The sequence below is a fragment of the Cnephaeus nilssonii genome (genome assembly GCF_951640355.1).
Source record: "Cnephaeus nilssonii genome assembly, chromosome: 7".
NCBI classification, from domain to species: Eukaryota; Metazoa; Chordata; class Mammalia; order Chiroptera; family Vespertilionidae; genus Cnephaeus; species Cnephaeus nilssonii.
The window spans coordinates 75,047,045-75,061,685 of record NC_137078.1 but is presented as its reverse complement, the minus strand read 5'-3'; the positions used below and the strand labels follow the sequence as shown (position 1 = coordinate 75,061,685).

General features: G+C 56.7%; 1 protein-coding gene across 3 annotated transcripts in view; it reads right to left on the bottom strand.

The window, feature by feature from the left end:
* Window positions 1-14,641, bottom strand: part of PTPRF (protein tyrosine phosphatase receptor type F) — an 81,508-nt gene that overhangs the window by 53,424 nt on the left and 13,443 nt on the right. For all 3 annotated transcript variants that reach the window (XM_079776312.1, XM_079776313.1, XM_079776314.1), the window contains 3 exons: window positions 14,306-14,441; window positions 6,040-6,185; window positions 5,737-5,878 (listed from right to left, as the gene is read on the bottom strand). In XM_079776312.1, the coding sequence (XP_079632438.1) occupies window positions 5,737-5,878; window positions 6,040-6,185; window positions 14,306-14,396 (379 nt within the window). In that variant the 5' untranslated portion in view covers window positions 14,397-14,441. Of the gene's footprint in view, window positions 1-5,736; window positions 5,879-6,039; window positions 6,186-14,305; window positions 14,442-14,641 lie in introns of those variants that run through there.

Genomic DNA, 14,641 nt, shown 5'->3' with positions numbered 1-14,641 from the left:
ACCCCACCCTGCTGACCCCTCCCTCCTCCTCCATGTCCTCTTTTCTCGTTGACTTCCATGGTCTCACTACCTTTTCCCTCCCACCTCTCAGGCCCCTCTTCAACAGATTCCTTTGCAAGCTCCCCTCCCAATAGGAAGAGTTAGCTTCCGGGGCTCCGTCCAGGCCCCCTTCCTCCTCTCTTGGCTCTCGTTCTCTGAGATTTGCCACTTCCTGGCCTTCAGAACTCCATCTCCAGGTGTCCCTGGGACCGCCAGGCGAATCTAAACATGGCCTCCCTGACGCCTCCCCTGGATGCCTCACATGCCGGATACAACAGGTTTCCAACAGGACTCATCAACCTGCCGCTGGAAAACAGCACCACCATCTACCTGGCTGCAGAGGCAGTAACCCAGAGGCTCAGCCTTCCCAATCCCACAGGTAGCCAGGCAGGCCAGCTCTCTTTCTAAACTGCTTGTAACCCAGTGTCCCTTCCTCTGCTACCCACTGCTTGGGTCTGGCCCGTTGCCGCCGCTTGTCTGGGCTGCAGGGCTGCCCCAACCTCTCCCTGGTCTCCTCCCACCCGCCTCTGCACTCTCGGGGACCTTTCTGATGCGTACAGTTGATCATGTCATTCCCCTGATTAAAATCCTCTCTCCTCTGGCAACCAGAGAGATAGGGCACCTCACCAAGGATGGAGGAGGAGCACACACAGAGTCATATGAAGTTTTTTGTTTTTTCCCTTTTCTAATCTGCACCCAAGGACATGCCTCTATTGACTTTAGAGAGAGAGGAAGAAAGAGGGAGAAAGAGAGAAACATGGATGTTAGAAATACTGATCGGCTGCCTACTGCATGTGCCCTGACTGGGAATCAGACCTGAGACCTTTGGGTGTACGGGATGATGCTCCAACCAACTGAGCCACACCAGCCAGGGCCCACACCCAGGGTCATTCAAAACCTCCACCTTGGCTACCTGCTCCCAGAGCTGCCAACTACACTGTAGTCATGAGGCTGGGTAAGAGGGTAGTAAGTGAGGGGGCCATCACACAGCAAGGCTTTGTAAGTCTTTGTGACTAGAGGGTAGAAGGACCATGGTGGGCAGAGTGTCTGTGGCTAATAGGAGGTAGATGTTCTGCCCACCCACAGGAGGCAGAAGGAAGCCCACTTGGACTTTAAAAAAAATTTTTTTTATTGCTTTCAGAGAGGAAGAGACAGGGAAACAGCGATAGAAACATCAATGAGAGAGAATCACTAATGAACTGCCTCCTGCACGCCCCCTACTGGGTATTGATCCTGATGGGGAACTGAACCCTGACCTCCTGGTTCATAAGTTGATGTTCAACCACTGAGCCTACCGGCTGGGCTCCCCTTGGGCGTTTTGAAGGCAGAACTAGAAAAAATGGGGAAACCAGGTATCAAGAAACCCAGAGTCTGAACTTCAAGGGCCTACTGGAAGTGCCCTCCTACCTGGCATCGTTCCCACCCACAGGCCTGGGCACAGAACTCTCCGGGAAATGGGTGCCGACTCTCAGATCCGCATTGTCGCAGATGCTGCTGTGGTCATGATGGGGACAGAGTGGTCAGACCAGCCACTCTGTCCTGAGTTCATCTCTGTCACTGCTGGTCAACAGCTCCGAGCAGGGATCCTGTGGGGTCCCAGAGACAATGGGCCCAGACTGCTTGCTTCATAAGCCCTTTGCTGTACATATGGCCTGCAAGGTGCGGACTTTGTATTTGCACCCCACCCCACATACACAACACATACAATACACACACACACACACACACACACACACACACACACACACAGTGTGATGTACACCACCTGCTGTACACACCACACTCCCAGTCTGATGCCCACATACACTGCATGGTGGCAGGCTCTGCGCTCCCCACACCACCTGCTGTATACACCACACCCCGCACATGTCTGATGCACACTCACTCACACACACAGTCTGCTGCACCTCCCCTGCTATACATACCACCTGTAAGGCACACACCTGCTACACACACTGCACCACACACATGCTGCCTTACACATGGCACACAGGGCACCCACACCACTCAGAGTGCACACAATCATCTGCTGTATCCATGACCGTAAGGCTAACGCTGCCACCGGCACCCAGAGCCCTCGGAGCCAGACCCCCAGGACAAAGTCAGAAACAGATCATCCGTGCCCCTCAGCCTTTCCCCCTCCACTTCTCCCTCCTTCTTGGCCCTTCCAGAACCTACTCCAGTTACCAGGGCCCTGCCCACACCTCTGCTGTCTGGCCTCCAGGGCTTTCCTGACCACTGTCCTGCCTGGCCTGGACCCCACTGGCCCGGATGCATCTGTGACCTCCCAACTGAGCTCCAAGACCCTCACTCCCCCCTCCTCCTGGAGGGAAAGGCCAAGCAGCGAGGCCTGCCTCCCTTCCCCCTCTGCTCCCCCTCCCTCGAGAGGGAAAATGTCAGATTCCCTGTCTCAGTGGTGGCAGCGGGCGGGTTGGAGGGGGAGTGATTCAGCCGCCTCAAGAGCGCAGAGTGAGAAGAGCTTTTCCTGCCATTACCCAGCGAGGGAGAGGCTAGCTCGCTAATGGCTTCAATTACCACTCAGACAGGAACGCTGGGCGGCGGGCTCTGCACTCCTCGCAGCCCAGGACGGGCTCGCCCCCAGACAACTTGTGCTGCTGAGCAGCCGCCTGGGCGTCACAGGGCAGTGGGGACTCTGCCGGGGAGCTGGGTGCAAAGGCCATGACCAGGGCGCTCCCAGAAGCACCAGTGGAGCAGAGTGTGAGGGAAGCTGGGCCAGACGCGGAGCAAGGCGGGGCAGGGGGCACGGGACAAACTTGCAGGCGCGAGCTCCCTTTTAGAGGTGCACCAGCCCCTCACCAGAGCCAGGTCTCCCTGGGCAGCCCTGAGCCACTCCCTTAAAGAGCCCAGCTTGTGGTGATTGGCTCCAGCCCAAAGCGCCAGTCATTCCTACACACACCGGGCTTTCCTGGCCAGCACAGGAGGCCGCCAGGAGGGGCAGGGCGGGGCGGGGCGGTCACAGTCTGGGCTGCTTTCCTCTGGCCCCACCCCCTGCCATCTTTGAGGCCTCCCAATCCACTCCTTTCTGCCAAGCCTAGAGCTGGTCAAGGTTACACCGACCAACGTGGTAAGTCAGCATTTTGTCTTCCGGGTGCTGTGTTTCAGGAGCAGGAGGGGCTCACGAAGGCCCACAAGGACCTGCCTCACTCTCCCCAACATCATCAGACACCTCTCATACTCTAGAAGCACACACACAAAGAAACCCTGGCCCAAGAAGGCCCCCCTGGGATGGAGACCCTCTGCAAGTCTGAATCCCCCTCACCTCAGGCCCTGAAAGAGCATCCTCCTCCCCCTCCCCCTCCTCCCTCTCCTCCTCAATCCTTTAAAAGTTAAAGCTGCCCAGGGCAGTGGTGGGGGTAGGAGAGTGCCCACAGAGGACCTGTGGGGAGAGTCGGGCCAGAGATGGGGCAAAGGGGGGACTTCTCTTTCAACACTAACAAGGAGGCCCTTTCCCCAATATGAGAGCCTGAGAAGATGCCCTCTGGGGCAGGAACCAGAGTTTGGCCCTTCAGCCATTTCCCAAATGCCAGGGCCAGGCTGATGGCTCACTGCTGGCGCAGACACCAACAGAAGGGAGGGCGGTGCTGAAATACTGGTCCTCAGGTCGTGAGTGGGGAAACTGAGATCAGGGGTGGCCAGGTCAGAACCCTGAGCCATCAGTGGTCCCGGCCCAGGGCCTGTCCTCTGGGCCCCCGCCCCACGGGCATGTACCGCCCGTGGGAGTAAAAGGTGGGAGCTGCCCCACCAGACAATGCCAGGCAGCACAGAAGCCAGGTGCCGCCCGCTCAGGCAGCTGCCTAGGCCCCAGGATGTGCAGCTCCTAGCCCAACATTCCAGCAGCTACCACTCATGATGGAATCCCGTGACATGCTTAACTACATCATATCTGACCCTCCAAACCAGCCTGGATGCTCGGTAGTGTCTCTCTATTTACAGGTGGAGCGAGTGAGGCTCAGAGGCATAGTTACTTGCCCAAGGTCACGAGGTGAGAGAGTAAACGGTCAGAGCCCCTGCTCTTAACCCCCGTCTTCTACAGCCCCGTGAAGCGGGAGGCCCCGCCCTGCCTCACAGGAGGCACACAGACCAGAGGAATTACTGAATGGATGCGTGCGTGAACCCGTGAAGCCACAGCATAAAAATGGCCAATGTGAAAAGATGCTCAACGGCTCCTGTAATCAAAGAAATGCAAATTAAATTGAGATGCCATTTTTTGCCTATTAACTAGGCAAAGATTTTTTTTTTAAAATGATAATTCCCACTGCTGGTAAGAATGTGCAGAAAAGAGGGCCCTTATGACCTGCTTGGTGGGGGTGTAAACTGACACAATCTCCTGGAAATATTGAAAACCTTAGAAACGAATGTGCCATTTTGATCCAGCAATTCCAGTTCCATGAATGCAGAATAAGGAAATAATCAGGAAGGTGAACACAGCTTATCTGCAAGGACGTGTACAGCACCTGATTCGTAAAAGCAGAAACCTGGGAACACCATGTGTGCCCAACAATAAGGGAACGGCTAAATAAATTAGGGTACTTCCATGTGACACTTACCCGCAGCCATTAAAAATAATGATGCAGAAGAATACTTAATGAAGAGGAAGATGTTCATGGTAGGTTTCTTTAAAAAGCAGTCTACAAATCATTGGGCAGAATGTGATCCCATTTTTGTTATTTATATAATGCATGCACAGAGAACGGACTATAAGGAACTAACCAAATGTTAATAGTAGAGGTAAGGGTAACAGGTGATTTTTATTTTTTTTCCTATGCACTATTTTATACTTATCAAATATTCAATAGTGAACAGGTAATGTTATGGTAACTTAAAAAAAAAAAAAGCAACAATCAATACTGTATTTTGAAAGTCCATGCAGACACATTCAGATTGATGAATCCATCGTGGCTGGGGGCTGATCATGTCACTCCCCACCCAGTTCATGGCTTCCTATGTCCCCAGGAAAGTGTTAATTGTTCTTCCCCTCTTCTCTCTGTGCCTCCAGCTCCACACACCATCGAAGAAGCTCCATTCTCTCCTGCCTCTGGGCCTTGGCACGTGCTGATGCTGTTCTTTCTGCCTACCCACCCCAACTCCCACTGATCCTCAGGATTCAGCTCAGACAACAGCTCCCTCTCCCCTGCGCTCCCCCAGTCCCCTGGGCTGCCCCACAGCACTCACTGGAGACTGAAGTTTAGAGGGCCTGGTCGGAAGACCCTCTGGATACAAGGCAGCATTAGGGAATGTTAGTGAATGAACGGAGGAGCCATCAAGTGAGAGAAGACGCTAAAATCCACACGCAGCCCCAATCCCCATCTAGGGCCCTTGCAACAGGAACACAGCTCTCTGAAGCCCACAGGAAAGTCTGATCCACTGCTAAGAGCCATGTAACCCAAGCGATACACAGCTGTAGCCCACACTTCAAGTCAGACCCTAGACCCCCTCCCCCAGATAAATGCCCCATCTCAGCAGAATACAAAGACACTAGGCACACAGCCTCAGCACAAGCCGAACAATCCAGGCCAGATCCAGCGACCATCCCTGTCCACTGCTCAACCTCAGAATGTCCAGTTCTCCTTCCTGCCAAACACACACCAGCCCAGGGCAGGGACAGGGCTGGCTGGCTGGTTCTTCCCAGACATCAGTCCACCCACCCACCATGCCATGTCCTTCCCTGGCACTTACCTTCCAGGACTGAGAGCTTGGCACTAGTGTTGATCTCTCCCAGACTGTTGGTGGCTGTGCACTCATAGATGGCTTCATCTCGCTGCACCCGTAACGGCTGGATCCGCAGCACGGACCCTGCCCCATCATCAAACTCAATGACCTGTCAGAGGGCAGACACCTGGTCACAACTTGCTCTGGGTCAGCCATCCTCCTGCCTCCAAAAGGCCCCCAGAGAGAGAGACCGAGGGAAGCAGATGTGAGACCAGACTCTGCAGTAGGCAGACCCTGAGCCCTATCTACACCTCCCACCCAAGGACGTACCTCAAAGCGCTGGGAGCTGACTTTCTTCCCCTTCTTCATCCATGTGATACGCGGCTTGGGTTCCCCTGTGGCTTGGCACACGAAGGAGGCCACCCCTCCTGACAGCCCAGTCTGGTCCTCAGGGACCTTAATGAAGACAGGTTTGCCTGGGGAGATGGAGAAACCAAGTCAGCACAAGACAGTCACTACACACATGGCCAACACTAGGTGGCAGTCATGGGGATGGGGTCGTGGCAAAAAAGACCTACAGAAGAAATCACGCTAACACCTAACCCTTATACAGTGCTGTGTGCCGGGCACACTTCAAACAGCTGTAGGCATGTAAGGTGGGTGCTATAATGACCTCTGGTTATAAAGAAGAAAAATAAGGCACAGAGAGGTTACGGGATTTGCCCAATGTGACACAGCAGGTTAGTGGCAGAGCTAAGATTTGAACTCAGGCGCTCTGAGTCTGGAGTCCATGCTTTAACTACTACATATCTGTCTCCCATCCCCCCATCAATTCCAAGCTCTAGGACAAAGGCATGCTGAGAGCCGCCAGGAACAGCCCCAGCATCTCCCCCAGATTTGTTTCCCCTGCAATGCTTTCCACCTCAGTGACGGTACCTTCATCTACCCCAAGGCTCAAGCGAGAAACCATGGCTCCTCCTCTCCTCCGGCCCCCACATACCAGCAGTCCCAAAGGTCTAGACATTCCACCTCCTAAGTATCTCTGGACGTTTTCCCAGGTGAATGCTTTCCTGTAAATCTGCCCCTTCACCCTGCCCCCACTGACAGGATTATTGCCTTCCGACAGCCTGGTTGTCTCCCCAAAGTGGCCACAGGGAGGCGGGGAGGCAGGGAGAGGAAGGGGTTCAGCCACTGTACTGCCGTGCCCACATCGCCAGGAGCCCACGTGGAGCACCAGGCCCTGCGAACCCCAGCACCCAGGGTCACAAGACCAGAGAAACCCAGGCTTCCCTAAGACATAGCAACACCTCGTTAATCCTGACAGAGGATCCATTTTCTATTAATCAGGCCAATGAGCAGCTCCAGGAAGGCTAATACCGTGGGAAATGACCTTTCAGTCCACCTGCTCAGTGCGGATGCATCCAGGCTTGGCCGGGTCCCTGGCACGGAGACGTGTGTGTGTGTGCAATGACGACAATACTTCGCTAAGCACCCACTCTGCACCAGGCACTTTATCTCATGTAGTCCTTCATCATTATGACCCCCGGTTACAGGCTCAGAAAGGTCAAGTCACTGGTCCAAGGTCACACAGCCAACGAGTGGCACATCCGAGACTGGAATTCAAGCCTGTTTGATTCCAAAACACCAGGCACAAAACAGTTCTCATGGTATTGGTGGGGGCCTCATCAAGAGCAGGGTCAGGGGCGTGGTGGGTGCCAAAGCCAGACCAAAGAAGGCCGAGGAGGGAAGTGGAGGGAAGAGTTAGTGGCTGTAAACAGGATGGGCTGTGACCGGGGAGGATAAAGAAAATATGGCACCCGGAGAGCACGAGGGTTGGAGGAGATGTTTTACATTTTTTCTTTCCTAAGAAGTTAAAGACAATGATTAAATGCTGATGGGAAGGAGCCAGCAGAGAGGAAGCGGGTGCCAATCCAGTGGGGACAGAGGAGGGACAACAGATGGGGCAGGTCCCCGAGGAGGGGAGGGTCCAGGGGGAGCACAGGGGTCAGGAGTGAAGCTGCAGGTACAGAGAGTAAGGAGGGCTTAGCCTTGTGGGCAGCAGGGAGGAACCCATCTCGCTGAGCGCCCCAGGGCCCAGTGGGCTCCAGGGGTTTTAGGTAATTACGAAGCCAGTCACGTTTTCGGAGCCTCCGTTTCCTCATCTGCACAATGGCGCTGGTGACAGGGTCTGCGCAGATGAAATGTGATGTCTGTACACTGCTCCCACGGGCTCCGCACGTGGTGGGCCGTGCGTGAGGGCGGCCCCTCGCACTGTAAGTCTTAGAACAATCCCAGGAGGTAGGTTGTATTATCATCCCCATTTCTAAAGTGGAGACTCAGGAGGTTAAATAAAGGACAAGTCACAGAGTGATTCTGGGGCAGAGCCAGGGTTTGATCTGGAGTTCCGAATCCTCAAGTCAGGGACTCGCCTGGCTGCTCTCGAAGGAGCCAGAGGAGCCAGGCACAGCCTCGGTGGGGAAACACACAAGCCTGGCGGGGACGAGTGGCATGGGGACAACACAGAGGTTCGGGAAGCCTGTCTGTCCCACCCTTCTCCCGACTGTCCTCTGAAGGAGGCTTTGGGCGCCCCCAGTCTGCAGCTGTCTGCTCGGCCCGTCCCTTTCCGATAGGTCCTCAGGACGCTTTCAGATAGGCGGACAGGACTGTCCACCAGCTCCATCAGGGCGGGGGCGGGGTAAGGGGCATCTCCTGTCCATCACCGCACACACTGTGCACCCTCCTCACACCCGAGGACCTCCAGACCACCCTCCTCTCCTCCTGCACGGCCACCACCCGGGCCCAGGCACCCTTTCCCCTACCTGGACCTTCCACCAGCCTAACAGGCAGTGCTCCTGCCTCTAGTACCTGCCCCCTCCAGTCTGTTCTTAATCAGCAGCCAGGGTGAACTTACAGCCTCTCCTCCCTGACCAAAACTTTCCAAAGGCCTCCCGCTGCTCTCAAAACAAAAATGTAAACTATCACGGCAGACAGCGCCTTGACAGGCCTGACCCCAGCGCCCTGGCTTCCCATCCCCTGGGTAAGCCATGTCCCCTGCGGCCTCGGGGCCTTTGCATAGGCTGGTTCTCTTCCACAAACCTCTCTACCCGCTAACTCCTATGTGCCTTTCTGAACCCAATTTAAAGACCATTTCCTCAGGAAATGTTCTTCGGTCCCCCTGTCATCGTCCCCACCTCCGTTAGCTCAGTTCCTGGCTATGAGCTCTGGTAACCCCACCTGCCTCTCTCATAGCCCTGCTCATGGTTTGTGGTGTACGTGTGTTAAGGTTATCACTTTTTCCACATTTGGGGGAGTGTTTGAGTATTTGAGTCATAGCTGCTTCCTCACTTAGGACAATAGCCCTGGGCAGGGCCGACACCGTGCCTCCCTTGCCTCCTGTCCGGTTGCAGTGCCCGACCCAGTTCCTGGCACGCAGGGGTACGGAACAAGTGAAGAGGCAACAGACAAGAGGAGGCCTGTGTGTGTGGGGGGGTGGAGTCTGCAGCCCCTCACACACCCTGGGGGAGCCCCCTACCAGTGAGAGAAGCCCGGGTAGAAACCCTTCTTGGCTCCATCTCAAGGCGCCTGCACAGAAACCCGAGCTGGAACCTGCTGAACCAGAATGGCCAGGCCAGTGTGCCTGGGGGGCGGGGCCTCAGCGCCAAACAAAGAACCAGAAACTGGGGCGTGGCTCTCAGACAGGTATGGGTCAGGAGAGAGCAAGAAGGGGAAAGGCCTCAGTACTGTGTGCAGGCTGGACTGGGCCCAAGGCCTGGGGCCACGGAGGAGGCAGAACACCCCTGCGAGTCTGGAGTGGGGCCAGTGCCCCACCTGGCCACCCACCCACCAGAGTTTGGCAAGACCAGCAGTGCAGCCCAAGCCTCGGGCAGCCCAGCGGGCAGGTCCGTCCCCTCAGTCTGGCCCAGCTCTGGTTTTCCTCAACACCCCAAGTCCCCCCTCCCCGAGGGCCCCTCACACAGCACAGGAGCCAAACCAAACTCCAGCTCATCCTCGTCCCAAAGCCCTGCCAAGCCCTCGCCCCTCTGTTCACCAGGCAGACCTGTGAGTAGGTGGCAGAAACCTGACAGTGTCTCTCCCCGGCTCCAAACTCTGTGTCTTTCTCCCCACTCCCTTCCCCACACTGACTCCTGCTAACCTCTCCAGGCTCACCTATCTTGACTCTTTCAAAAAACAGCATCTGCCATGGGCCACGTAGTGCTCTGGAACACAGCTCAGCCCCCCACCCAGGCCTGCTCCGACAGGCCAGGCCCGTGGGCACCTCCTTGTCTTTGTGTGTGCCCTGCCCCTCTCGGGCGTCCCACCCCCAAGCCTGTGGGAGCCTGTTCAGCATCCAGAAACCCTTGGGCTGCTGAGTCCATGCAAGGTGGGCGAGGGGAAACAGTGGGCTGGCCTAGAAGTGGGTGGGCACCCCCCCAGGGTCCGGCCCTGGGGGAACAGCCAAATTGGGCCACCTCCAAGGCTCCTCCACCGAGACTCACTGCTATTTTGTGCCTTCCCTGCGGAGTACCCATACACACTACACAAACAGCACACGGAAGCAGAGAGCAGACACGCAGTAGCGAGGGACTGCCAGGCGGGGGAGGGAGCTCCTGGAGAGGTGATTTCCCAGGCCCTGAACCGCCTAATGAGCTGGGGACTCATTAGTCCTGGCTCCGGTGACTGCCCGTGCCCCCCACCCAGGAAGCAGGCTCAAAGACAACCCTGGGTTCTCGGGGGACACACAGGGAGCCCTAGGTCATGGTCTCCGATGGGGGAAGTACATACGAGGTGCCAGGTGCCTCGAACAGGTGACCTCGGTTAACCTGTTCAGTGATTACCCTCATTGTGCAATAGGAAAACAGGCCCTGAGAGAGAAAACAACCTGCTGGAAGTCCCGCAGAGGGCAGAGTCTAGACGGGAGTCCAGGTCTTCGCTGCCCGTAAGGACCGGTGGGAGGGTACTGCAGAGCTGCGTGCAGCACCCTGCATGTTCCAGCTCCACAGGCAATGGGGGGCGGGGGATGATATGACAGACACATCCTCAGCTCCTCAGACCCTTGTCCTCACCCACCACCTACCCCTCCAGCCATCGGGCATCCTACTCTCGGCTCCTAAGATTCCAAGTAACTGAGCCATAGCCAGGGTCCCTGCATCCCTGTCCATCCCACGAGGTCTGGGGACACAAGGGGCATCGTTCTCCCTGCGGCTCTCCCATGCGCTCCAGGGAGAAGCCTAGGCCCACCAGTGCTTCTCCCCCCAGTCTCATCTCATTATGTGACACCCCCACTAGCAAATGCCCACTCACCCTTCAGGGGCTCCCCCTCTTCCAGGAAGTCTCCCAACCCTCCTCCCAAGATCCTCAGGTCACTGCCTCTGTGCCCAGCCAGGTCACAGCACCCGCAGCACCTGCAGTAGTAACCCACACTGCAGGTGCCGCAGGCAGGCCTGTGTGGATTCTTCCCACCTGCTGGCACCTGCCCTGCATGGCAGATCAGCAGAAACCTCCTCCTGCTCAGGGCCACCTTTGGCCCCACAGCCTCCCCTTGAGAAGCCATAAAGCCCCAGGCTGGGGGAACTGCCCAAGCCCCAGGTGCCCAGGTCTCCACTGGATCTGACGGGGCATTGATGCTGGGGCCTCTGGGCTAACTGGCAGCTGCTTCTCCACCTCCCTTCCCTCAGCTCCCCTCAGAGGCCAGGGCCCCCATTCATTTGTCTCGTTAAGAGGCCTATAGAAACACATTTGTCCGCTCCACGCTTCACTGCTCCGGTCGTCAATTCTCTGGGGTGCCTGCCCTACCTTTTGCGGCAGCCCTGTCCACGTTTGAGGCTCACCCCTGGCTAGAAGTCTCCCAAGCCCAGCTCAAGCCTGGCCACAGCAGGGGGGCAGACCCCAAAGTGCATGCAGTGTAAGGCAGGCCTGGAAGACAGACCCTGCCTCCCCGGTCAGGTCACCACGGCCCAGCCCAGGCCCCTGTCCCATGGCTCTCTGCCTGGGAGCAGAGCCCAATTCACCTATTTCAGGGTCTCTGGCTGGTTCCTACATTCAAGACCCTGACCTCTGGTTCTTAAGGGACCAACGTGAAGATTTTTAGACTCTGCTCTAAAAACCGTTCTGCTCTGCACCAATTCCTACTCGGGGTCCAGGCCTAACCCATCCCTTCATTCACCAGGATCTGAGCTGGACATGGCCTGATCCCTCAGAGCTCACAGTCCAATAGGACAGGCAGGCTCAAAGCAGACGGCCACAATCATGCAATCCGAGGGGAGTACAGAGGACGAGCGCACGGAGGAAGTGATGGCTCCAGGTGAGCAGGAACTGGTCAGGGAAGGGGACGGGGAGGAGTGTTCCAAGCAGAGGAAACAAGAGGAACAGAGGCCTGCGGAGAACTGAGCAACTGAGAGGTCCGCATGGGGGAGGGGATGTGGGAGGGGAGGGTCCGGAGTGCAGGATAAGGTTGGCAGATGCTTGACAATGCAGGGCCTAAAGAAGAGCTGAGACCCCCTAGGCTTGATCCTGAAGGCAACAGAGAGGCAAGTGAGGGGTTTTGTTATTATTTTTAAATATATTTTTATTGATTTCAGAGAGGAAGGGGGAGAGAGAGAGATGGAGACATCAATGATGAGAATCATTGATTGGCTCGAGCCCACAACCCGGGCATCTGCCCTTGACTGGAAATGAACCCGGGACCCTTCAGTCCGCAGGCCGATGCTCTATCCACTGAGCCAAACCAGCTAGGGCAGTGAGGGGTTTTAAACTGGGGGGGGTGACATGATCAGGCTTTCATTTTGCAACGTGACTTTTACTTTGGAACGAAGAATGGATTATGAGAAAAGAGACGGGAGGCAAGGAAGCCATCAGGAGGCTGTTGCACACAAAAGCCCAAACCAGAGCTGAGGGTGGCTTGGGTGAAGGGAGCAGAGAGAGAAGTGGATGCATTCCAAAGATATTTAGAAGGTAGAAACAACAGAGCTTGGTGATGGATTAGAGGTGGGGTATGCGAGGGAGGAGGCTGGAGGAGGCCCAGGTTTCTGACTTGGGTGGCTGGGTGGGTGGTAACGCCGTGCGCCAGGAGAGAAAACACAGGAAGACGAGCAGGTTGGGGGGATGAGAGTGAGGGGTACAGGCTGGGGCATGTTGGGTCTGAAGCAGGGGGAAAGGCAGCGACTCTCCCAGGATGTGTTGACTCGGAAAGCCCAGCTGGGCAGTCCTCCCTCTGCCTTCACGCTCCCTGTCCGAAGGCCCTGAGAGCGTCCAGGGTGGGGGAGGGAGAGCAATGTCCAAGGGCCACAATGTCCAAGGGCTACTGACCACACCTAAGTCTTGACAAGCCTTCGCCTCCCGGCCAATGTGGGAGACACCTGATGACTTTTACCCCAACCTGCCCCTACGGCTCAGGCAGTCTCCAACCACCCCGATCCCCTCCCTACTCTGGCTTGTCCAGCCCTCTCATTGCCTGCACCTCAGTGCTCCCACTACCCCTCACCCCCACGCCCTGGGAGGAATACCTCCCCTCCCTCTTGCCCTTCTAGCCCCACCAGGGAGGACAAAGGGCAGGAGCTCCAGTCCAACCCCTCTCCAGCTCTGGTCCTGAATAATTAATGAGCCATTAGGAGAAAGGGCCTGTGTGGAGCAAGGAGAGAGATCTCTTTGCCTAGCGACTTGGAGAGGAGGGTGTGGAAAACCCTATGGCCTGCTGACCCCTGGGCTGGCCCTGAGCCACCTCTGGGCTCAGAACAGGCTGGGAACAGCCCCTTCCCCCAGGGACCTTGGCTCCGACCTCGCCCCTCCCCCTCAGTGTGCAGATTGGCTAAATCCGCCCTGTGCCCCGCCTCCCACCAGTAACCAAGCAATGGTAACCATGGTGACGGGGCGGCCAGTCTCGTAGTGCCAGGCAGGGGGAAGGGCGGCAGGAAAGGGACTAAAGTTCGGAGTTGGATCTGGGCAGGGGACAATCCCACCTCCCCCAACACACACACAGGGGTGCCGGAGCCCAGCTCCCTCCTGGGCAAGTGCAGAGGGCCGGGGAGAGGGGGATGCCCCTTTGTCTTGAAGATTCAGGGGAGAGGGAAAGGAGGGGCTCAGTGTCTCCACACCTCCATCTCCAGGGTCCAGCCCAGGGAAGAGCTATAATGGCTCTGCCTTCTGAGCCCTCTCTGTATCTGTGGATACAAGTGGCATTCCATGTTCATTCACATTCCTTGTGCATCACCCCCCCATTCCCACGCCAACCCCCGACATGGCTCATGCTGTGCCTTCTGCACAGATTTGCAGTGGCGGACACAATACACGCCTGAGCATGTCACCCAATGACCACATGAATCTTGGACATGTCTTACCGTCAGCCCATAAAACAGGATAACATTCAGACATGCCCAATCCTGCAGTGCCTTAAGGGACATGCGGCATTCCACAGGATGCACCCAGGAAGCATGGATGGGGCTCTCCGTGTGAGGGGTTCTCTCTAGGACAGAAGGTCTGGAGGGGTATCTAGCCATCCTGTCTTTCCTAGTAGCCGGTCCTGCCCCCATCCCAGAGGCCAGCCAGGAGGGACACCATCTTTTGAGCTGGGAGATCCCACACCTTGAAGGGTCAGACTTACTGTCGCCATGGGCGCCCGCCACCAAACCAAGCATCACGAGTGCGGGCACAAGGGGAACCATCCTCCTCCCTGGTGCTGGTTCAGGGGCCATCCAGAGCTCCAGCGCCACGGCCAGCCACAGCCCAGGGCAATCTACCTGTGACGGAGAGAAGGGCAAGCTCGTTAGCTGTTATCCACCAATGTCCCTGTTGCCCACCCATGCCACCTCCTGGCCTTACCACCCAGACACCTGCTCATCCTCACTGACCACCCAGAGCCCACTTCAACAGATACCCCCTTGTACTGTTCAATGATCACCTTCTGACCCCTGTGACCACCTAGGCTCCTCACTGACCC